Source organism: Carcharhinus amblyrhynchos, chromosome 7 (assembly GCF_965287045.1).
Source record: "Carcharhinus amblyrhynchos chromosome 7, sCarAmb.v2.hapA, whole genome shotgun sequence".
Lineage (NCBI taxonomy): Eukaryota > Metazoa > Chordata > Chondrichthyes > Carcharhiniformes > Carcharhinidae > Carcharhinus > Carcharhinus amblyrhynchos.
The window spans coordinates 103,990,827-104,015,816 of NC_137330.1; the positions used below are offsets into that span (position 1 = coordinate 103,990,827).

Below are 24,990 nucleotides of genomic sequence, written 5' to 3' on the forward strand. Positions count from 1 at the left end.
ACCATAAATGCATTGTTGATTATTGTTATTAAAAAAAAAAACCCATCTGGTTCACCAACGTCCTTTAGGGAAGGAAATCTGCCATCCTTACTTCATCTTTCCAGATGACGCTTTTGAGTCAACCACAGCAACGTGGTTGACTCAAAAAAAATTGAAATTTTTTTTAATGCCTTTTCCTAGTTCTGTTCATTAGGCACTCGTTTTAGAATTCTGTAAATATTGCCTGTGCTCTTTTACATTTTTAATCTGTGGATATTCCAAAGGAAAAAGTAAATTTGAGTGTTTTTTGTTTTCTTTGGGCTTCAGTCATACTTTGATGGGTATTGGAAGAGCTCTAACTTGGGTGAATGGGAATCTGTCCTTAAAGCGTGGTCACTTAGAGTTACTCTTACCCTAGCGAGGGAATCTCATGGGATCAAATAGAGTGTCAACTTTATACCCACCTTCTGGACTCCTGAATAAACTCTCGTAGAATCATAGGATCCCGTTAGTGGCCATTCAGCCTGTCAAGCCTGCAGCAACTCTCTGACAGAATATCTTACCCAAGCCCCCTCCCCTGCCCTATCCCTTTAACCACACGCATTTGCCCTGACTAATCCACCTAACCTACACATCTTGGGCCACTAAGGGGCCAATCTCTCTAACCTGCACATCTCTGGACTGTGGGAGGAAACTGGGAGCACCCGGAGGAAACCCACGCAGATGCAGGAAGAATGTGCAAAGTCCACACAGTCACCCAAGGCTGGAATTGAATGCAGATCCATGAACTTATAGGCAAAAGTATATAAAACCAGCTTTCACGCAATTCCCGAAAATTTGCCAATGGCAGGTTGGATTTAAGCTTCCATCATTGTGGGCAGTCACACCAATGAGGCATTGCTGAAGGAAAGCCAGCCCATCCCTGCTGCCCCCATTCACTCAAATGCAGTCCCAGAAGAGAGCTGGAGATATCAGAACTGTGCAAGACTACAATGAGATACCAGCATGTCCCTCGCCTTCAGTGCTGCACTGCTGGTCAGGAGGGTACTTAGGTTTAAAAAGGTAACCTCCGACACGAGATGTTTAAATAGCCTCTCCTGCTGCCCCACTGCCAGCCAGTTCTGCAGCCTTTTGATCGCTGATTGAGGTTGGCAGCAGTAATTTTCCATCTAGCCTCGCGCGTCGCAAATAGAAATCCCACTGGGAGCCTGGCAAAAGTGTTTAAATTAGACAGTGCCTGGAAAATTCACTGGGGATGAGTGACAGCTGAAGGAAAGTGGATCAACACAAGTGGAACTGTGATCTTATTTCCTGTCTGTGGTTTGGGATGGTGGAGGAGGGCGATAGCAGTGAAAAATCCTGTAGCAGAAAGGAAGATTTACAATGATACATATACAAAGCATGGCCGTGATGTGTATTATAATGATTTGGTGATTTTGACAGATTACTTTCAGCAAAGATCATTTAAAAGACTGCCTTATGGCTCTGGCCTGTGACGTCATGGAAAGGGAACGCAGTAACTTTGAGACGTATTCCATGTGTTACGAAAATATACTCCGTAGGGAGCACCAGCTGCTTTACCAAAAGGAACAGGTATGGAACAACCTGAAATGAAGTCATTGAGCTGCCACAAGCACTTCCTTTAAGAATATTTTTTTAAATGTATTCTTTGACAGGATATGGGCATCACTGGCAAGGTCAGCATTTATTGCCCATCCCTGATTGCCCTTGAGAAGCTGGTGGTGAGCTGCCTCTTGAACCCCTGCAGTAGGTACACTCACAGTGCTGATAGGGAGGGATTTTGACCCAGCGGCAGTGAAATAAACACTGATATATTTCCTAGGCGGGATGGTGAATGGCTTGGAGGGGAACTTGCAGGTGGTGGTGGTGTTCCCAGGTATCTGCTGCCCCTGTCCTTCCAAGTGATTGAGGTGAGGGATTTGAAAGGTGCTGTCAAAGAGCTCTTGTTGAGATCCTGCAGTACATCTTGCAGGTGGTTCACACTGCTGCCACTGGGTGTTAGGTGGTGGAGGGCTGATGCCGAACTTCTTCAATGTAACAAGGTCACATTGATTTCTGTTCCCTTCTTTTTGAAAGGATACGTTAATAGCAGCGTAGACCGAGTGGTCAGATAAGAATATGATGACACGTAATGTCATGGTCCTGCCATGTGACCTCTTATCTCAACATAAGAAGTCATATGGCAAGACCATGACATTATTTATAGAAATATAGAAAATGAGAGTTGCCCTGTATCCCCAGACTGTGAGCCCTGGTTCTGGATACCTCCACCATTGGGAACATCCCCCCACCGCCCGCACACCCCCTCCCGGAATCTACCCTGCCTAGTCCTGTTAGAATTTTATCGGTTTCTGTGAAACCACCCTCATTCTTGTGAACTACAGCGAATAAGATCCCAATTGACTCAATCTCTCCTCACACATCAGCCCTGCCATCCCAGGAAGCAGCCTGGTAAACCTTCCCTGCACTCGCCCTAGAGCAAGAACTTTGACATTGAGACAAGACAATGGTTGTGTGACAGATGACCATTCCTGTGGATAAACACCCCTTACAGTGTTTTCTTGGTATGACAGATTATCTTTCTAAGTTCATCCCGCTTTATAGTGAGATCATTTTGTCAACTTCTCCGCCAAGATGTCAAATGGTGTTGGCAGGGGCATTGCAGTGGTCTTCAACAGACTCAACCAGGTACTCTCAGCCCCACCGATGCTACAATACTGCAATGTTTGAGCATCCGCACTTACATCAGCAAACACATTCCAGTTTGGTGCAGCCTACATCCAGAATGGCAGACCCCTGCATCAAGGACAACTTGAGAGAAAACAGGGAACTATAGACCAGTGAGCCTGAGGTCAGTACAGGGGAAATTACTAGAGTCTATTATCAAGGATTTCATAACTAAACATTTGGAAGGCAGTGGTATAATCTGACAAAGTCAACATGGCTTTACAAAAGGGAATTCATGCTTGAAAAATCGACTGGAATTCTTTCGAGGATGTAACCAGTGGATGTGGTTTATTTAGATTTTCAGAAGGCTTACCACAAGGTTAATAACAGACTATTATATAAAGTTAAAGCACATGGGATTGCAGGTAATGACTTAGAATTGAAAGCTGGTTAGCAAATAGGAAGCAAAGAGTTGGCATAAATGGGTCTTTTCTGATTGGCAGTCAGTGACTAGTGGGATTCCACAGGGATCTGTGCTAGGACCCCAACTGTTCACATTATATATTAATGATTTGGAAGAGGGAACTGAATGTATTACCTCCAAATTTGCAGATGATACAAAGCTGGGCAAGAGGGTGACCTGTGAGGAGGACACAGAGATGCTTCACCGTGACTTGGACAGGCTGAGTGTGTATGGCAGATGCAGTATAATGTGGATAAATGTGAGATTATCCACTTTGGTAGTAATAATAGGAGGACAAATTATTGCTTGAATGGGTGTAAATTGAGAGAGGTGGATATTCAAGAAACCTTTGTGTCCTTATGCATCAGTCACTGAAAGTAAGCGTGCAGGTACAGCAGTGAAGAAGGCAAATGGTATGTTGGCCTTCATAGCACGAGGATTTGTGTTTAGGAATAGGAATGTTTTGCTGCAATTGTATAGGGCTCGGGTGAGGCTACACCTGGGGTATTGTGTGCAGTTTTGGTGTCCTTATCTGAGGAAGGATGTGCTTGCTATAGAGGGAATACAGCGAAGCTTTACCAGGTTGATTCCTGGGATGGCAGACCTGTCATATGATGAGAAACTAAATTGATTAGGATTGTATTCACTGCAGTTTAGAAGACTGAGAGGGGATCCCATAAAAACTTAACATTCTTACAGAGTTAGACAGGGTAGATTCAGAAAGAATGTTCCCAATGGTGGGGGAATGTTCGCAAATAGGGGGTCATAGTTTGAATATAAGGGCTAAACCTTTTAGAACTGAGGTGAGGAGAAATTTCTTCATCCAGAGAGTGGCAAATGTGTGAAATTCACTACCACAGAATGTAGTTCAGGCCAAAACGTTGTGTGATTTCAAGAAATTAGATATAGCTCTTGGGGCTAAATGGATCAAAGGATACGGGAGGAAGAGGAGATCAAAATATTGAACTTGATGATCAGCCAAGGACCGAAAGACTGAATGGCCAACTCCTGCTTCTAGTTTCTTTGGTCTATACATAGTTTCCTATTGCATACACTCACATCCAATGCCACCGGATGTTCCAACTAAATGGGGAAGTTGTTGACTTCTTCATGTGAGAACATGATGACGTGGCTACACAAGAGGCCGTGTGGAGGGAGCGCTGGAGCTATCCCTGGAGTGTGGGCAGAACACAAGTGTTGAAGTAGCTGCAAAGTTAGTGAATAAAAGACTCTTTGTTGAGAGTCCTTGCTGCCAGTGATTCAGGAACGCATAACACGAATAAGTGGCAAACAGAAATTATGTGATAGCTTCATCAGCTTTGTCAATGTCAGGTGCAGGTGCTGCTGTTTCTCTGTTTTTGCACATGGAGTACAGTGTGTGTGTGTTTGTGTTCGCTGCATAGCTTTAGACACACACTGGCTCAGTGAAATGAAGGTATTAACATACAATATTTTCCCTGACTTTTCTCTGGTTGTCTGGGAAAACAGGTGTTTCTTCACTGTTTTGATAAACTAATAAATGTACTCATTGTCCTCTTGCGCCTAACACCACAGATATTTACAGCACAGAAGAAGGCTTTCAGATTCCAGCATCCGCAGTATTTTGCCTTTATTACAGAAGAAGGCTTGTTGTGTCTGTATTGTCTTTTGCAACATTGCAGTACGCTGCGTGACTGATTAATATAAAACTGCACCCACTGTAAAAACACCATTGGATCATCAATCTTAATGCAGCATTGTGATATGACTCACTTTTAAATAGCATGTGCTGTGATGGTGAAGTCCTTGTTTTGTTCAGGTTTAATTTGTAATCCAAGAATGAATGGATGTAGAGACAGCATGTGGATGGCACAGTAGCACAGTGGTGGGTGGCATAATGGCACAGTGGCTAGCACTGCCTCCAAGGACCTGGGTTTAATTCCTGGCTTGATCACTGTGCAGAGTCAGCACAGAGTCTCCAGGTGTCTGCATGGCTTTCCTCTGAGTGCTCCGGTTTCCTCCCACAGTCCAAAGATGTTCAAGTTAGGTGGATTGGCCATGCTAAATTACCCCTTGAGTCTCCAAAGTTGTCTAGCTGAGGGGGGGTTAGCCATGGGAAATGTGCGGGGTTACGGGGATAGGATGGAGGGGAGGGCCTGAGTGGGAAGCTGTCCTGGAGAGTCGGTGCAGACTCGATGGGCCAAATGGTCTCTTTCTGCACTGTAGGGATTATATTGCTGCTGTGGAAAGGAACAAGATTCTCAACAACACAACTCAGGATTTCACCTTCTATTTACAAAACTCCAGCTTGCAATCCTGGCTGCAGTAATCTGATTCAAACCAATTGTCCAATTTGAACATAAGAACATAAGAAATAGGAGCAGGAGTAGGCCATCTAGCCCTTCGAGCCTGCCCCGCCATTCAATAAGATCATGGCTGATCTGTTGTGGCTCAGTTCCACTTTCCCGCCCTCTCCCCATAACCCTTAATCCCCTCTCTTATCAAGAACCCATCAACCCGCTTCTTAAAAATATTTAGCGAGGCAGCCTCCACCACTTCAACGGGCAGAGAATTCCAGAGATTCACCACCCTTTGAGTGAAGAAGTTCCTCCTCAACTCCGTTCTAAACCGCCTCCCCTTTATCTTGAGGCTGTGCCCCCTAGTCCTACTGTCTTTTTTGAGCGGGAAGAGTCTCTCCACCTCTATCCTATCCATCCCATTCATCATCTTATACGTCTCAATGAGATCTCCCCTCATTCTTCTAAACTCTAACAAGTACAAGCCTAGTTTATTCAGCCTCTCCTCATAGCTCAATCCCCTCAACTCCGGTATCAGCCTAGTAAACCTCCTCTGCACTCCCTCCAGGGCCAAAATATCCTTGCGCAGGTGCGGCGCCCAAAACTGCACACAGTACTCCAGCTGCGGCCTCACCAATGCCCTATACAGCTGCAGCAAGACCTCCCTACTTTTATATTCAATCCCCCTCGCTATGAGGATTGGAGGATAGCGAATGTTGTCCCATTGTTTAAGAAGGGGAACAGAGACTTTGCCGGGAATTATAGACCGGTGAGTCTTACTTCTGTTGTGGGCAAGGTTTTAGAAAAAATTATTAGGGATAGGATTTATAGTTATTTGGAGTGTAATGAATTGATTAGAAATAGTCAGCATGGTTTTGTAGCAGGTAGGTCGTGCCTTACTAACCTTATTGAGTTTTTTGAGAAGGTGACCAAAGAGGTGGATGGGGGTAAGGCAGTTGACGTGGTATACATGGATTTTAGTAAGGCGTTCGATAAGGTTCACCATGGTAGGCTTCTGCAGAAAATGCAGATGTATGGGATTGTGGGTAATCTAGGAAGTTGGATCAGGAATTGGCTATCAGATAGGAGACAGAGGGTGGTGGTGGATGGTAAATATTCATCATGGAGTGCAGTTACGAGTGGTGTGCCTCAGGGATCTGTTTTGGGGCCACTGTTGTTTGTAATTTTTATTAATGATCTGGATGAGGGTATAGTTGGGTGGATTAGTAAATTTGCTGATGACACCAAAGTTGGAGGTGTGGTAGATTGTGAGGAAGGGTGTCATAGTCTGCAGGGAGACTTAGATAGGTTGCAGAGCTGGGCCGAGAGGTGGCGGATGGAATTTAATGCGGAGAAGTGTGAGGTAATTCACTTTGGTAGGAGCAACAGATGTGTCGAGTATAGGGCTAACGGGAGGACTTTGAATAGTGTGGATGAACAGAGGGATCTAGGTGTGTGTGTACATAGATCCCTGAAAGTTGGGAATCAAGTAGATAAGGTTGTCAAGAAGGCGTACGGTGTCTTGGCGTTTATTGGTAGGGGGATTGAATTTAGGAGTCGCAGTGTAATGTTGCAACTGTACACTACTCTAGTGCGGCCGCACTTGGAGTACTGTGTGCAGTTCTGGTCCCCGCATTACAAGAAGGATGTGGAGGCGTTGGAGAGGGTGCAGAGGAGGTTTACTAGGATGTTGCCTGGTATGGTGGGGAGGTCCTATGAGGAGAGACTGAGGGATCTAGGGTTGTTTTCGTTGGAAAGAAGGCGGCTAAGAGGGGATCTTATTGAAACATATAAGATGATTAGAGGTTTAGATAGGGTGGATAGTGATAGCCTTTTTCCTCGGATGGAGAAAGCTAGCACGAGGGGGCATGGCTTTAAATTAAGGGGGGGTAGCTACAGGACGGATGTCAGGGGTAGGTTCTTTACCCAGCGGGTGGTGAGGGATTGGAATGCCCTGCCTGCTGCAGTTGTAAATGCGTCTAGTTTGGGGGCGTTTAAGAGATCTCTGGATAGGTTTATGGACGAAAAGGGATTGGTATAGGCTAGTGGGTCATTGTTTTTGTAACTGGTCGGCGCAACATCGTGGGCCGAAGGGCCTGTTCTGCGCTGTAATGTTCTATGTTCTATGTTCTATGTTCTATGAAGGCCAGCATCCCATTCGCCTTCCTGACCACCTGCTGCACCTGCAAGCTGGGTTTTTGCGACTCATGCACAAGGACCCCGAGGTCCCTCTGCACCGTCGCCTGCTGCAGTTTTTCGCCACCTAAGTAATAGTCCTTCCTACCATTCTTGTTTAGGGAATGTCCCTGAATTACAAGCTCAAACTGATAGGAACTAAAAATGACCGCTTCCTAGATATTTTGGCCAAATGTTCATTCTGCTGACTGACAGTGGTTGCTGACTGAACAAAGAACAACACAGCACGGGAAACAGGCCCAAGGAGCCCGGGCCGCCATTTTAACATTGAGTCTCCTCTCCGCCCATGACCCTTGTCTATGCTTCTGGCATTCCACATTGAGGGAAGACTAATTTGTTACACCAATCAGCCTAAGAGCACATCTTTGGGAGCAAACCTGTGCCTCTCTCTCTGTCTTGTAGTGCTAAGTGTTTGATTGTGCCTTAGCCATGTTTGATTTTGGAAGGATTTCTGACTTGTGGCTTATTTATGAACTTGAGCGGTAACTACTGTAAACAGATCCAGGGTGCAGAAAACCGTCCTGGAGAATGGCAGCATGTACATGTTCTGAAAACTCTTTCTACATTAAGAGAGCAGGATTAAAGGGCCGAGTGACCTCCTCCTACTTTCTATATTAAGTAGGAGGAGGTCATTCAGCCCTTTGATCCTGCCCTGCTCTTCATTATGATCATGGCTCTTCTCCTTAATCTTTTTGCCAAAATGGGGAAATAGTTTCTTGCTTAAAAAAACTATTTATTACATAGAATTGCATTAAATTCATAATATAATGCTGAGGATGTTCATATTCCGTGCTTTATTTTGTTGTGACTTTTTTTAGGAAATGAAGGCAATGCAGAGATCCCAAACAGCATCTACAACACCAGACTGCCAGGTACATAAATCTCTTTTATACAAGCACGAGGCGATGGCCTAATGGTACTATTGCTAGTCAATTAATCTAGAAACTCAGCTAACATTCTGGGGACCTGTGTTCGAATCCTGCCATGGCAGATGGTAGAATTTAAATTCTATAAAAGTCTGGAATTAAGAATCTACAGATGACCATGAAACCATTCTCGATTGTTGGAAAAACCCATCCCTAGTTGCCCAAGGGCATTTGAGAGTTAACCATATTGCTGTGGCCTTGGAATTGCATGTAGGCCAGACCAGATAAGGTCAGTAGATTTCCTTCCCTAAAGGACATTAGTAAACCAGATGGGTTTTTCCAACAATTGACAATGGGTTTCATGGTCATCAGTAGATTCTCAATTCCAGATTATTTTTATTATGGAAGATTAAGGAGTGGTCATACTGAAGTGTTTGGAATGATTATAGTGAGTAGGTAGAGTGAGTAGAGAGAAACTATTTCCTCAGTAGGGAGTGTCTAAATAGGGAAATATTACTTAAAATTAGAGCTAGGCCAATCAGGGGTGAGATAAGGAAGTACTTCCTGTCTTTTTAGACAAGGGTATTGGGTGCTACAGACTTGCAATAGGCAGATGAAGTGAAGGTACAGACCATCCATGATCTAACAGAATAATCCAAAACAAGGGAGTGGATTTCTCTGCTCCCTGGATCTGCAGTGAGGATGAATCCAATCTACTCACTCATGGTCAAGATTATTCCCACTGAAGCCAAGCTGGCACACAGTCTTACTCACCGTAATGGGGATGGGGAATATTTTCCCAACAAGGAATAGAGCTACCAGCACCGGCCTTGTACAAAATTAAACTTCTTGCTGTCACAATGGGAGAGGGAAGAACTTTAATGAGTCGAATGACCTGTTCTCATCGCTGTTGCTTTTGTTCTTGATGCCAAAGTTACCACCTCTCTTGTGTTACTTCAATTCCTTCCACCTCCTCCCCCGCACCACCTCCCCCCCACCCCCCCCCCACCCCAACCCCCTCAGTTAGCTGATCTGAGCCATGAGATAATTATAGAGATCACAGCTCTCCGAGCCAAGCTGACCAACCTGGAGGAAGAAAATGCCAAACTGAAACACGAGATCAGGAGAGAAGTGAGACAGGAATATGATGCCTTGGTCAAAAGTTTGTTTGCATCCTGCTTTGCACTAAAGGTGTGTACGTAGCCAAGCAACAAGATTGAAATGTTCATCTATTTGCATGTTCCTACCTCAGTTACCACATCCAAAGAGACGTTGGATAAATTCCAAATTCAATAGAAGGAATTTGCTTTAGGGGACTGTTAATCGGAAAATAATCGCATCAAATCCTGCAGTAGGATCTGGACAGTAAAATTAGCTAAATGTGAGAAGTCATTACTACATTCTTCTGAAAAGGGAAGGCCCAAAATTATATATAACTTCTCGGAACCTCTCAAGACAGAGATGAGGAGCAATTTCTTCTGAGGGTAGTGAATCCGTGGAATTCTTAAGCTTATTTATTAGTCACAAGTAGGCTTACATTAACACTGCAATGAAGTTACTGTGAAAACCCCCTAGTCACCACACTCTGGCACCTGTTCAGGTACACAGAGGGAGGATTTAGCATGGCCAATGCACCCAACCAGCACGTCTTTCGGATGTGGGCGGAAACCGGAGCACCCAGAGGAAACCCACACAGACACAGGGAGAACATGTAGTTTCCACACAGATAGTAACCTAAGCCGGGAATCGAACCTGGGTCCCTGGTGCTGTGAGGCAGCAGTGCTAATCACTGCTCCTGTGCCATCCATTGGTCATTAAGTATGTTCAAGGCTGAGATAGACATTTTTAATCACTAAAGGAGTCAAGGGCGATGGAGATAAGGTGGGAAAGTGAAGTTGAGCATTATCACATCAGCTTAGTCATGGTCTCATTGAATGACAAAGCAGGCTTGATGGGCTGAATGGCCTAGCTTTGCTTCTATCTATTCTGGTCTTACATCATCATTTGACTCAGTTGGTCTATTCTAATGTTTATGCTTCACCCAAGCATTTTCCCACTCACCTTCATCTACCTATCAGTTTATGATAGAATATCCTTCCATTCCTTTCTGCTCCCAGCTGTACCTTGTGGCTTCCCATTAAGTACTGTGCCATTCACCTCAATTATCCTTGTGGTTATTCTGCCTTGATTATATCAGCTAACAATGAGACATCACTGGTCACCAGCTGGGAGTCTATTGAGCACACTCTTTTTGACTTAAAATTGGTGAGTTCAAGTGTAACTCCAGGACTTGGACACTCCAATGCAGTACTGAGTGAATGCTACACTGTCAAAGTATCCAAAAATATATCAATCTTTGTTTTGAATATATTGACAAGTGATATTTCCACTGCTCCAAAGATACACAACACTTTGAGCAAAGATATTTCTCCTCATCTCAGTCCTAATTGGCCGACACCTTATTCTAAGATTGTGAGCCCATATTCCAAACTCCCCAGGAAGGAAAACATTTTCTCAGCAACCCCTTTCAAGAAATTTGATATATTTCAATTACATCACCTCTCGTTCTTCTAAACTCCAGAGAATATAGGCCCAGTCCATTCAATCTCTTTTCATCAGGTTGTCCTGGTAACCAGTTTGGTGAAACTTTATTGCACTCCCTGTAAGGACAAGTTATGTCCTTCCTTGGGTAATGAGAGCAGTACTTGAGCTGTGGCATCACCAATGCTCTGTGTAATTGTAGCAAGACCTTTTTTTAACTCTTATCCTCTAATCTCTTTGTAACAAAAGCTGGGCAGCATGGTGGCACAGTGGTTGGCACTGCTGCCTCATAATGTTAGGGACCTGGGTTTGATTCCTGGCTTGGGTCACTGTCTGTGTGGAGTTTGCACATTCTCCCCATGTCTGCATGGGCTTGCTCTGGTCTCCTCCCACAATCCAAAGATGTGCAGGTTAGGCGAATTGACTACTAAATTTCCCCTTAATGTCAGGGAAATAGCTAGGGTCAATGCATGGGGATAGGGCCTGGGTGGGATTGTGATTGGTGCAGACTCGATGGGAAAAATGGCCTCCTCTGCACTGTAGGGATTCCATAATGCCTCCCTTACTGCTTGCTGTGGTTATGCATTAACTTTATAATGTACAAGTTATAATCCCCATAACATTGCATTTGAATACAAATATGTCCTAGTCTCTTGGCATTGAAAAAATATTTTGCTTCATTTTATTTTTCTATGAAAGTTACTAACTTTACTCTTCACCACCTTGTATTCCATCAGCCGTGTTCTTGTGTGAGTTAGGTTAATTGACCATGTTAAGTTGCCCCTTAATGTCAGGGGATTAGGAGAGCAAATATATGGGGTTGTGGGGATAGGGACCTGGGTGGGATTGTGGTCAGTGCAGGCTCAATGGGCCAAATGGCCTCCTTCTGCACTGTAGATTCTATGATATTTTGTGAAATTCTATGAATAATTCTCTTCGCAACTCCAAGGGATGGGAAATGGGACAGGAATGCAAACTAAGTTTTATATTTTGGATCCCGAACAATATTTTCACCAGCCTAGGATAGTAGGACTAGGGGGCACAGCCTCAAGATAAAGGGGGGCGGTTTAGAATGGAGTTGAGGAGGAACTTCTTCACTCAAAGGGTGGTGAATCTCTGGAATTCTCTGCCCGCTGAAGTGGTGGAGGCTACCTCGCTAAATATTTTTAAGACGCGGGTTGATGGGTTTTTGATAAGAGAGGGGATTAAGGGTTATGGGGAGAGGGCAGGAATGTGGAACTGAGCCATGACAGATCAGCCATGATCTTATTGAATGGCAGGGCAGGCTCGAAGGGCTAGATGGCCTACTCCTGCTTCTATTTCTTATGTTTTTAGTCTTAAGGCTGTTCACATCACAGAATACTACAGTGCAGAAGAGATCCTTCGGCCCATTGAGTCTGTATTGATGCATGAAGGGCCCTGAGCTGCCCACCTAATCCCACTTGCCAGCGCTTGGCCCATAGCCTTGAACGTTATGATGTGCCAAGTACTCATCCAGGTACTTTTTAAAGGATGTGAGGCATTCCACCACCACCACCCTCCCAGGCAACGCATTCCGGACTGTCACCACCCTCTGTTTTTCCTCAAATCCCCCCAAACCTCCCACTCCTCACTTTTAATTTGTTTCCCCTCATAACTCACCCTTCAACTAAGGGGAACAGCTGCTCCCCAGCCCAATGCCGATAACTCCACACCCTAGTTGAAAGGTCAGTCACGAGAGGACGCAAGTTAAAAGTGAGGGGGTGGGAGGTTTAGGGGAGATTTGAGGAAAAATGTTTTTACTCAGAGGGTGGCGACGGTCTGGAATGCGCTGCAGATAAGGAATGTCTTCCACTGCTGTGTTCATGAAGGTGCGAACCCAGTTATTTTGAAAAGGCTTGTTGGCAGGAATACCAATGGGAGAGTTCATCTACAGTGACTGATATGCGGCGAAATGTTTCCACTGTTGCTGTAACTGCCACTCTCGGCACATTCATAACAACAGGGAAAGCTGGATGAATATCACATCAACATGAACAAAACCGTCTGTGAATTGATCAGTGAAGTGAGAAAAAAAGGGGTGGAAAATATGATTATCCTCAAGAGGAAGATTGGCTCCACAAAAAGCGATGACACTTTACAAGAGAACTTGGCACGGGTAAGCAAGTCTGTTCACTCTCAGTTTTTTCAAAGAGTTTCTCCTCTGATAGTGTCCCCAGTCCAGAGATTAATCCTGGGCCAGCCTCAACTGGCTGAAAGCGTGTGAAACTTCAAGGTTTCATTCCATTTCTATTGCTTTGAATCTGAGCTTTTGTTGTACGAGAATAATAGAATTCACAGAAAGCATAGAATTTCTACAGTGCAGAAAGAGGCCATTCAGCCCATCAAGTCTGCACCGACTGTCCAAAACGGCATCTTACCCAGGCCCACACCCCTGCCCTATATCTGTAACTCCACGCATTTACCATGGCTAATCCACCTAATTTACGCATCTTTGGACACTATGGGACAATTTAGCAAGGCCAATCCACCTAACCTGCACATCTTTGGACTGTGGGAGGAAAGTGGAGCACTCAAATGACTCTCTCAGACACGGGAAGAACATACATACTCCGCACAGTCACCCAGTCGAACCTGGTCTCTGGTGCTGTGAGGCAGCAGTGCCAAGAGAAAAAAATCAATACAAATTCAAAAAATATTCAAACGAAGGAAATGTTCCTAAAGGAAAGAACTCCAAAGTTGTGTACACTTGTACGTATCTTTATCTATGCACTAGCCTTGTACAGTGCACTAATAACGCTTTCATTGTAGTCTTCACTTGTAGATTTTATTTTCAGAGGCCAGAATATCCTTCTGTTAAAATCCTGAAGAACTGTTTCCAAAGTATTTAAACTATTTAGCAATGTTAATGTTTTCCAAGATACTAATCTTTGAACGAGATCCTGTGATGTTGCTGAAATGGAACCTGTTGGGGGTACAGCAAAAGGGGCTGGGGGCCTCTCTGAGGGACGGTGAAAGATGGAGCATTTCTTCTGATGTGTGCTAGACCGATCCTTTCCTTTTGTTTTCCCAGCAAGATCAGCTGCAGTCCTTACGGGAAGAGAACAGTAAACTGGAGAGGTTGGTGTGTCAACTGAGGACTCTGAGCTGCTGGCGACGAACTGTAAAGCAGAAACAGCTCCAGAGATCCTGCGCTGCCTTGGAGAAGGTAAGTGACATTGCACTGACAGAGCATCATCTGCGTTAGCTTATAAGGACCAGCATCCCATCTAGACTGCTGATGATCTGACACCCATAAGGAATGTAATATTACTCCCAGCATTTCATTCATCTTCAGTCACTGGCTACTGTGAAACTTGAAGACTCCTTCACTGAAAGTGCTTTTTTTGAATAGTCACTATAGTTGTTTCTGCCTGAAAGCATGGTGGAAGCAAATTCAAAAGGGAGTGGGACATATACTCAAAAAGAAAATAATTGTAGAGGCAACGGGGAAAGAGCAGAGATATGGCACTAATTGGATAAAAGGCTAGGGTAGGGCAAATAACTTCCTTCTATGTTGTATCATTCTCTGATTTAAGAGTTTATTTCTACTGATTTTGATTACAACATGTGAATAATAATTTGTAAGAGCTCATAGATCAAGTGTGTAATGAAATGATTCCAATCACACCTGCATTTAGAAACTTGGGGTTAATTTTACATCGGCCCCCCCCCCCAGCCCCGGAGCCTGTATAATTCCTCGGATCACCTTCCCACTGGCCTCCTGCCTGCCCTAAACGCTCCATAATTTTGGGGTGGACGAGGCCTCAGTCCAGCCTGCCCCTGCTCCAGTTAAGGTTCTTAACTGGCCAATTAATAATCACTGAAAGGCTGTTTCCCACCCAGCCGCAATTTTCAGGATGGTGGGAGGAGTTTGGCAGAGAGGTAAACCCTGAAAGTGACCCTGCTCATACCTCAGGCGGATGTGGGGGGGGTTGGGAGGGGAGGTGCCTCGAACAGCAACCTCTTGACAACATTGATGGCCCTCGCCTCAGTAAGACCTGCCTCTCGTAGAAGCTCCTTTCCCCTCCCAGCTCTCCGCCTATAAATCCACCCCCAACCTTTACCCAATCTCTCCTCCCGTCCTAACCTCTCCACCCCCACACCCCTCCTACTCTGCCTTGAGACTCCAGGTGCCTGGAATATGCTGCCAGGGGTGGTGGTGCAGGCAGATACAAAAGGCTGTTTAAGGAGCTTTTACATAAGCACATGAATATGCAAGGAATAGAAGGATCTGGACCAAGGGCAGGCAGATGGGATTAGTCTAATTTGGCATCATGTTCAGCACAACATTGTGGGCCGAAGGGCCTGTTCCTGTGCTGTATTGTTTTATCTGATAAATCATGGCCTTAGAGTCATTACAGCACAGAATGAGGCAGTTCAGCCCATCGAGTCTCTGCTGGCCTTATTTACAGAAGGTTTTTTTTCAAAGCACTCATTGGGATCTAATCTGCGCCTTTGTTGCAATCACTCGATAGCTTGTGAAGGTCAAGGTAATGTTTTCTAAAAATAAATATTGAAAGCAAACTTTGAAGAATGGATACACGTGCATATATTTAGCTGTTAAGCTATGCTGCGATTGGATGTGTTTAAAAGGTTAACTTGGGCAACGGCGAGAACCCTTTCATAAAAGGTTGCACTTTGACCTTTGACTTTGTTTGCACTCACACCTGACCCAGTTGCCATTTTGAGCCTGATGTGGGCGGGGCCTGAAATTGGAGCTCTGAGAATTTGATATTTTGGGAGTTTTAGGTGCAAGTTGGGGGGAGTTTCGCACCCCTCCCCCATCCCCATTCAGTGAGATTGTCCAGGGTCATCCCTCCAATGTTCATATGACCTCACAGCTGGAGGATTAATCTGCATGAAGTAATGCGTTTCCATAGCAGCTGAAATGTTAACCATGTAGGAGTTGTTCCCTGATTCTGTGGATCATTCTAATGTGAGTTGATTTGATTCATTGTTGTCGCATGTATTGTAAACAGTGAAAAGTATTGTTTCTTGCATGCTATGCAGACAAAATATATGGTTCATAGTGGACATGACGGAGAAGGAAGCAAGAGAGTACAGCGTGTAGTGTTACAGTCATAACTAAAGTATGGAAAAAGATCAGCTTAATATGCAATAGGTCCATTCAAAAATCTGATGGCAGGAGGGAAGAAGCTGTTCTTGAGTCGGTTGGTACATATCATCAGACTTTTGTATCTTTTTGCTGATGGAAGAAGATGGAAAGTACATCCAGGGTGCGTGGGGTCCTTGGAAAAGCAACCAGCATAATCAAGGACCCCACGTACCCTGGATGTACTTTCCATCTCGGAAAAGCAACCGGCATAATCGAGGGAGCAGGAAGGGTAGGCGGAGGCTGGTTTGTGTGACGGACTGAGTTACGTTCTTTGTAGTTTCTTGAAGCCTTGGGTAGAGCAGGAGTCATACAAGCTGTGGTACAACCAGAAAGGATGCTTTCTATGGTGCATCTATAAATGGTGAGAGTCATAGCAGACATGCTGAATTTCCTTAGATTCCTGAGAAAATAGAGGCGTTGGTGGGCTTTCTTAACTGTAGTGTTGACATGGAGGGACCAGAACAGACTGTAAGTGATCTTAACACCTGGAAACATGAAGTTCTTGACAACTTCCACTTCATTCCCATTTATACAGACAGGGACATGCCCTCCACTTGCTGAAGTCGATGACTATCTCCTTTGTTTTAGTAATATTGAGGGAGAGATTATTGTCATCACACCAGCTCACCAGATGCTCTATCTGGCCTCCTGACTGATCACTGACTTGAAATTTAATCCAAGTGAGGGTAGGGAGATCAAATAAGGAACAAAAGAAGTGGGCAAGAATTGGCAATAATTTTTTAAAATTCTGTTCCTGATCACTGTAAATTCACAGACTGTAAAGTTTTTGTTCTCCTGCCACACCGAAATAAAAAGACAATTGAACAGCTAAAGCACTTCTCTCTTCCCCTTTTTAACTAAATTTTAAGAATGATCGCCATTGGAAGGAATTGTTTTCTTCTTTTTGATTCTTTATGTTAACAGGAAGTCATTAAAGTCAAGAAGGATTATCTCCGTATTAAAATGGTGGCAGAAGAAGAGGTGGTTCTTCTGCGCCAACAGCTCACAGCTCTGAGGAAGGCTCTGAGCAGATCACAATCTGAGAATGAGAAAATGGAGAGAGAGCTGGAAAAGGAGGTAATCGCAGAAACTCCCATACAATCGTCAAATCCCTGCAGAGCAGAAGGCGGCCATTTGGTCCATCTGCACTAACTCTCTGACAGAGCATCCCACCCATGCCCTATCCCCGTAACCCTATGTATTTACCTCACTAATCTCCCTAGCCTACCCATCACTATACTCAGTGAGAAGTCTTACAACACCACGTTAAACTCCAACAGGTTTACTTGGAATCAGGAGCTTTCAGAGTGCTGCTCCTTCACCACTCATCTGATGAAGGGGCAGTGCTCTGAAAACTTGGGATTCCAAATAAACCTGTTGGACTTTAACCTGGTGATGTGAGACATTTTACTGTGCCCACCCCAGTCCAATGCTGGTATCTCCACATCATCATTATACTCAGTCATTACAAATCTCCCATGTCTACAAAATACTCACCATTCTCGTTGGGCCGAAGGGCCTGTTTCCCGTGCTGGGTTGTTTGTTCTTTGTTCTATATCATCTATAACTCAGTAGGCCAGACTGCCAGCCTGAACAGTCACTGACACATCAAACAGTCCATGTCCATGGCTAATAGTGAACTGAATGCTGCAATGGCTTTGAATATTGCTGGTGAGATGAAAATCTCTGCCAATGACAGCGTTCTAGGTGCAATTTGACTATCATGTTTTCCTACATCAAGTAGTGACTACGCTTCAGGAGGACCTAATTGACTGGAAAGTACTTTGGAAGATTATAAGTGAAAGCCTTTTCCTTTGCATAAGTTGCAAAACATTACGAAACATAGGAATAAAAGCGGGGTAGTCCATTCGGCCCTTCAAACCTGCTCGGCCCTTCATTTTGATCATGGCTGATCATCAATATCCTGATTCCCCCTTTCCCCCATATCCTTTGATCCCTTTAGACCCAAGAACTATATCTAATTTCTGCTTGTAATCATACAGTGTTTTGGCCTCAACTACTTTCTGTGGTAATGAATCCTACACATTCACCACCCTCTGGGTGAAGAAATTTCTCTTCACCTCAGTCCCACGAACATACAAAATAGGAGCAGGAGTAGGCCATTTGGCCCTTCAAATCTGTTCTGCCATTCGATGAGATCATGGCTGATCTGATTGTAATCCAAATCCATTTCCCGCCTATCACTGATAACCTTTCACCCTCTTGTTAATCAAGCATCTACCTAACTCTGCCTTAAAAATATTCAAAGACTCTACTTCCACTGCCTTTTGAGGAAGAGAGTTCCAAAGATTCATGACCTGCAGAGAGAAAAAAATTCTCCTCATCTCCATCTTAAATGGGCGACCCCCAGTTTTTAAACAGTGATCTCTAGTTCTAGGTTCTCCGACAAGAGGAAAGCTCCTCTTCCCATCCACTCTGTCAATGCCCCTCAGGATCTTAAATGTTTCATTCAAATCACCTCTTACTCTTCTAACCTCCAGCAGATACAAGCCTGACCTCTCCAACCTTTCCTCAGATGACAACCCATCCATTCAAAAGAACAAAAACAGCCCGGGAAACAAGCCCTTTGGCCCAACGAGCCTGCGCCGCCATCCCAACACCACCAGTCCCCCCCTCCACCCATGACCCTTGTCTAATGTTTTATGGCCATCCACATTGAGGGAAACTAATTTAGGGACAATTTATTACTGCCAATCAGCCTAACAGCACATCTTTGGGGTGTGGGAGGAAACCGGAGCACCCGGAGAAAACCCACACAAGCATTCCTGGTATTAGTCTGGCAAACCTTCTCTGAACTGCATGCCCCTTGTTGTCTAACGAGGGGTTGTGCGTGGGCTGCTCTTGGATGTTTCGAGAGTGGCCTAGCACTTTGCGTCGTTTGTGTGTGCTTAAAACTGGACCAGCAGGTGGGCACCACGACAGCTCAGTGACTATCACTGCTAGCTGTGCAGATACATGGATTTGGGCCTGTGTCTGCGGGAGTTTGCGCATTCTCCCCGTGCTTGCGTGGGTTTCCTCCGGGTGCTCCGGTTTCCTCCCACACCCCAAAGATGTGCTATTAGGCTGATTGGTGTAACAAATTGTCCCTGAACTATTCTCCCCTGAATCTGGTTTCCAATGCGGGTACCATACGCATACACACGGGTCTAGGTAGGTGTAGGAAAATGCTTTGTTAAGATGGCGGCACGGGCTCGTTGGGCCGAAGGGCCTGTTTCCCATGCTGGGTTGTTCTTTGTTCTTTGTTAACATATTCACATCCTTCCTTAAATAAGGAGACCAGTACTTCAAAGAGTAAATTGTCTTGATAAGTAGGTAATGCTCACTCTTGCTGCCATGTGCCTGACACACTGAGTTTTTATTGACCACAGAAATGGCGGCTGAAGGAGCATGAGCACCGGGCTTCCCAAGAGCTGAAGAGTCGACAAGCACTGGACAGCATGAAGGCGTCTGACATGGAGCGGCTGCTGAATGACATGGAGGAGAAGGAGCTGAGGCTCCAAATCCTGAGCAATGAGTTTGAGAAGTCTTCCAAAAAGGCTCAAATTAACCACCAGAAGATTGACAAGGAGATCAAACAGGTACTGCATGGTGGAAGACCTGCTTCTGCACTCTATTGTTCTATACAGAAAGTGATAGCAGGCCCATTTAGAAGTGCAATGTTAGTACCTGTTAGTTTGATATCCTTCTGGAGCGAGTGAAACATACCCCCCTCAGAGCATTAGAAATAACCGGAAGTCAAAAGGTTGGACTGGTGACATTTTGTGGACCACATACGCTGCTGCAGAATGAGCAGGGTTTCAGAAAACCTTGAGTCAAATATCAACTTTTCTATTTTGTTGGAAAGAAAAGCAAAGTTCAGTGATTAACAGAGCACTGGATTCTCAAAAAGGGCCTGAATACAATTGCAAAACATGACTGACACGAGACTGAGCTCTGCTTTTGACCCCTTCTCCTAATTCTTTCCCTCTCCCTGTCCAGTCTCCTTGGACCCTGTCTGAAGTGTATTGAGGTGTTATAACTGTGCAGAAACTATAACGATGCACTAATGAATAAGTTACATTGGGATCATACTGACCTGTGTGAGCCGATGACCAGGTCAGAGAACAAAATTAGATCACTGATAACATGCACACCAGTCAATTCTCACCTGTTGTTCTGCTAGGGGTAGGAAATTTCTTTTAAAATCCAAGTATTTTCATGTTTAACAACTGTTTTTAATTTAAAAGGACAAGGCAGTGAATCTCAGGCAAAACAGTAACTTGGGGCTGTCTGAAGGGAAAGCTTTGGTAGCAACTGGTCCCTTAATAAGGATTGAGAAGTGAAATGAATGTAGAATCATAGGATTCTACAGTGCAGAAGGAGGCCATTTGGCCCATCAAGTCTGCACTGCCCACAATCCCATCCAGGCCCTATCCCCATCACCCCATGCATTTACCCTAGCTAGTCCCCCTGACACTGAGGGAGAATTTAGCATGACCAATCCACCTTATCTGCACATCAGGTCTCTCATTAGGTGGTCAGTACATAAAGCTGATCTTCCTCTATTAATAATCTGTAACACGAGTTTCAGATATTATCCATAAGAACATAAGGAATAGGAGCAGGAGTAGGCCATCTAGCCCTTCGAGCCTGCCCCGCCATTCAATAAGATCATGGCTGATCTGAAGTGTCTCAGTTATATCCGCATGGGGTATATCCACTCACACTGTTAGGGAGGCAGTTCCAGGATTTTTGACCCAATGACAGTGAAGGAACGATGATAAAGATTCAAATCAAGATAATGTGAGGCTTGGAGGGGAACCTGCAGTGGGTGGTTTTCCCCCATCTCTGCTGCCCTTGTCCTTCTAGGCGTTCGAAGTGGCAGATTTTTGCAGGTACTGTCAAAGGACCTGGAAGTATGGGAAAGGCAAATTCAATCAAGATACTCAACAGGGAATTGGGTGATTGTTTCTATTCAAGTAATGTTCAAGGCTCCAGGAAAAGGTGAGGGGATGGTGCTAAGTCATGATGCACATTTGGAGAGCCAGTGCAGACACCATAGGCCAAAATGGCCTCGTTCTGTGTCGAAACACAACCGCAAAGGCAATCGTACTGGCTCATCACACCAGTTGATCAGCCGATAAGATCAGGAAAGAGGCAGAAGGCCCAGTTTTTTTGCCTCTCACCATGTTACCAGCCCTGTTCTGCCAGTGAAATTGGGTTTGCACCAGCAAAAACGGTGCCAAGGGGGCAAGGCCTGAGGGGTGGGTTAGGGCCTGAAGGGGAAGGGGCCATCAGAGTGGGCAGAGCTCCATAGTAGGAAGCAGGAGAGGAAAGGAGGATGGGGGCAGCAATTGGCTGGAGTGGTGGAGGGGAGCGTTTGGGGGGGGTTAGGGACAGCGATCGGGTGTACACGGTGGGTGGGTGGAGGGGTTTGCGGGAGGAGAACCTATGGTCTGGGGGAGATCTGGATTACGGCCTCCAATAGGGCCAGAGACCATTGAAGAAGGTTCCCCCCCCCCCCCCCCCCCCGCCCAAATCCCATCCGTAGTCCAAGGAGTGAGACCTGGCTGTCTTCAAACTTACTGCTGGCCTCCCACCATCATAGCAGAAATTGCAGTGGAGGCTTACACCTCCCTCCCCAAGCAAATGAAAAATTGCAGTTGGATTTAGGCAGCATCATGTCCAATTTCATGCCCCCGCTCACCTGTCAATCTCCCCCCAGGGGGTGTAAAATTCTGCCCAATATTTCCATTCGATGACCTTTCAGGGTGACAGCGTCACTGATACAAGGACTTTTAACCAACTGATTACATGGAAGCAGCGAAATCGTCTTCAGTGTTTGACAATTAAATGTAAAGCGGGGACTGGATGTTACATTTTGTGGTGGGTGACAGCAGAATGGAAACTGAGCACTCTGCTTCCTCCCGCCCCCCCACAGTCTCAGCTCATCCACTAGTGAGAGAGACTAGAACGCGAGGGCACAACTCAGAGTGAGGGGACACTCCTTTAAAACTGAGATAAGGAGGAAGGTGAAGTTATGGAACTCATTGCCACAGAGGGCTGTGGAGGCCAGGTCATTGAGTGTCTTTAAGACAGCAATAGATAGATTCTTGATCAATAAGGGGATCAAGGGTTACGGGGAGAAGGCGGGAGAGTGGAGATGAGAATCATATCAGCCTTGATTGAATGGTGGAGCAGACTCTGGGCCAAATGGCCTAATTCTGCTCCTATATCTTTGGTCTTTTGGTCCGATCAAGTGTCAGGAGGCCAATTAGAGAAGCATAGGGGTAGCTGGCTCAGGGACCAATCAGGACTGTAGCCTGGGACTTCATGTGATAGAAAAGTAATGCCACAAAAGGGAAGTTGGTGAGGACCAGAACTGGTCCTGTTTTTTAATTGAAGAGCCAAAAGAAATTTAAAAATAACTTTAGAAACATACAGTCGCTGCCACCTTCCCCAACAGAATCTGGTGGTACAGGCAGTAAACATGGAGGCCTGGTGTTCCACCCTTCTGCCTCTTGGTTATTGCTGCCAGAAAACACTCCCACCTGACAATAGGAGTAACATACAGCCAGTATTAAAAACCGCAGGCGATTGGATTGTTAACAAGCTTAACTGGTCCATGAGCGATTGTAAAATAGTGAGCAGGCTGCTGACTTCTACACCGGCTCGCCTTCTGTCATTTGGGAAGCTGACGTGTTGACCTTGTAGCCCCCACCCAACATCCCCACACCCTATTTGAGATTGGCATGGGAAGGAGGCGGGGGGGGGGAGGGGCTGGGGGGAGACAGTAGCAAGCCCAACTTGTGGCTGTAAAGCCTGACCTATCATTCAGCAGGTTTGGAACAGTCTGATGGCTCCTCAATAGCTCTTCAAATCTGATGATACTGGCACAATTGCTCTGCTTCCACCTGTTAATTTTTATATCACTCACTCATTTTTTTCTTTCTTTCTTTCTCGTGATGCATCACTTACTCCTCTCTTTCAGAATGAGGAAATGAGTTTTATTGTATGTTTGGTTTGTTGACACAGACACCTGAAAAGGGGATTTGAAATTGAGTCATGGACCACTGTAATTGTTAAAACAAACACTTCTGCTGCTAGGGAAGTATTTGTAGGTTCTAACTCCAACAGTTAAATAATAAATTAAGGTTAACGCCCGAGTCCAATGCTGAGAGTGCTGTGTTAGCACGAGGTGTCCCTCATTCAGGTGAGAGTAACCTGGCAGCATTCAGTATTCAATCAACACCCTCCCAACAGATTAACTTATCATTTCTCTCATTAACTGCTTAAGATCTTCAGTACACACAATTGATGATGAACAGGATGTGAGGTTTGAAGCTTTAGGTCAACAGAACCCCAGATTTTGTATTTTGGTTTTGCCCAACTGAGTGTCAGGGACAGAAATCACTGGCGAGAAGCTGGGATTTATAATAGGTGCTGATAACAATGGCTTTGGCCTTTCCATTGCTGAGTTAAAAGAAAGTATTTTTCAGAATTCTAAATTTGTACAGCTGCTTAAGTACCTTTTTAATTTCCTACAATTTCAGCTTGAAAAAGAGAAACAGCAACAACTCATATTTATGTATTTCATGGCCTTTGGATATCCCAAAAAGTTGCCACCGGTAAACCACTTTGGAAGTGTAGCCACTGTTGTAATGTGGAAATGTGACAGCCAATTTACACATAGGAAGCTCCTATGAACAGCAATATTCTCGTGGCCACATGACTTTGTTTAGTGATGTTGGTCGAGAAGACTCCAGGTGGAGTTTCTTGCTCCTTTTCGAATAGTGCCACGGGATTTTTTGGTTTGATTTATTATTGTCACATATATTGGTAACAGTGAAAAGTATTCTTCCTTGCTCTATAGACAAAGCATAACCGTATGTACATAGAGTATGTTGGGAGGAAGTAAAGGAGAGGGTGCAGAATGTCATTGTTAGAGAGCTTGAAAGGGTTAGAATTAAGTTTTAAAAGCATAGTACAAGAGTAAAAGATAAAATTAAAGATTATGTGGGGGACAACTCACAAGAAGTGGCCATGTTCCAATATCATCTTGAATGTTGCATCCAATCAAAAGAACAAATGGGGGTCTCATTTTGTCGTTTCATCCAAATGAAGCCACTTCCAATTGTGTGGCACGTAAGTATCAGCCTAGAGTTTTTGTTCTGGATTCATAATGATCATTTTTCTCACCTTTGCTCCTTGCACTAATGGGCTTGCCCTGCATCTTGGTTATTCTGTAATCGGTCACATCTCCACTGCTCATCACTCAGTGCATCGATCTGAAGTTAGCAAATCTGTGTTGGCTTGAAGCCTCGTTTCTTTGGTGCAAGGTACTGTTTGAGAATCTTTCTGTCATTAGCGCTGCTCCACGATTTAACCTGTTTTCTGCCCCTTGGTTAGGTACGCTCTCAGCTGGTTCACGAGCGCACCTTGAAACTCGATGCCTTCCAGCGGGTCAGTGAATTGCAAAACCAGATGTATGACTTTGAGGCTGCTTTGTCTCAAAGGGAAAGTGCGGCAGGTAAAGGAAATGTATTGTCCAACTATTTTCATTTATAGAATGTTATATTTCTATGCTCGTTGCTTTAAACACTGAATTTCATATTTGCACGTCAGATATTTTAACCTGTAAATCTAGATGGTCAGTATCACTGTGATATCTGAATTGTAGGTGTGCTCCCCATACACACATTTACATCCATAAATAAATCATAGAATCCCACAGTGCAGAAGGAGGCCATTTGCCCTATCGAGCCTACACCGAAAACAATCCCACCCAGACCCTAGCCCTTAACCCCACATATTTATCCTGCTAATCTCCTGACACTAAGGGGC

At 44.8% G+C, this 24,990-nt stretch overlaps 1 protein-coding gene across 1 annotated transcript in view; it reads left to right on the top strand.

Moving 5' to 3' along the window:
* Window positions 1-24,990, top strand: part of ccdc162 (coiled-coil domain containing 162) — a 179,119-nt gene that overhangs the window by 138,084 nt on the left and 16,045 nt on the right. Inside the window, exons 38-45 of the mRNA XM_080193446.1 lie at window positions 1,423-1,572; window positions 8,421-8,474; window positions 9,492-9,659; window positions 12,994-13,146; window positions 14,062-14,196; window positions 17,071-17,223; window positions 19,536-19,745; window positions 24,556-24,676. Of these exons, the coding sequence (XP_080049572.1) occupies window positions 1,423-1,572; window positions 8,421-8,474; window positions 9,492-9,659; window positions 12,994-13,146; window positions 14,062-14,196; window positions 17,071-17,223; window positions 19,536-19,745; window positions 24,556-24,676 (1,144 nt within the window). The remainder of the gene's footprint in view (window positions 1-1,422; window positions 1,573-8,420; window positions 8,475-9,491; window positions 9,660-12,993; window positions 13,147-14,061; window positions 14,197-17,070; window positions 17,224-19,535; window positions 19,746-24,555; window positions 24,677-24,990) is intronic.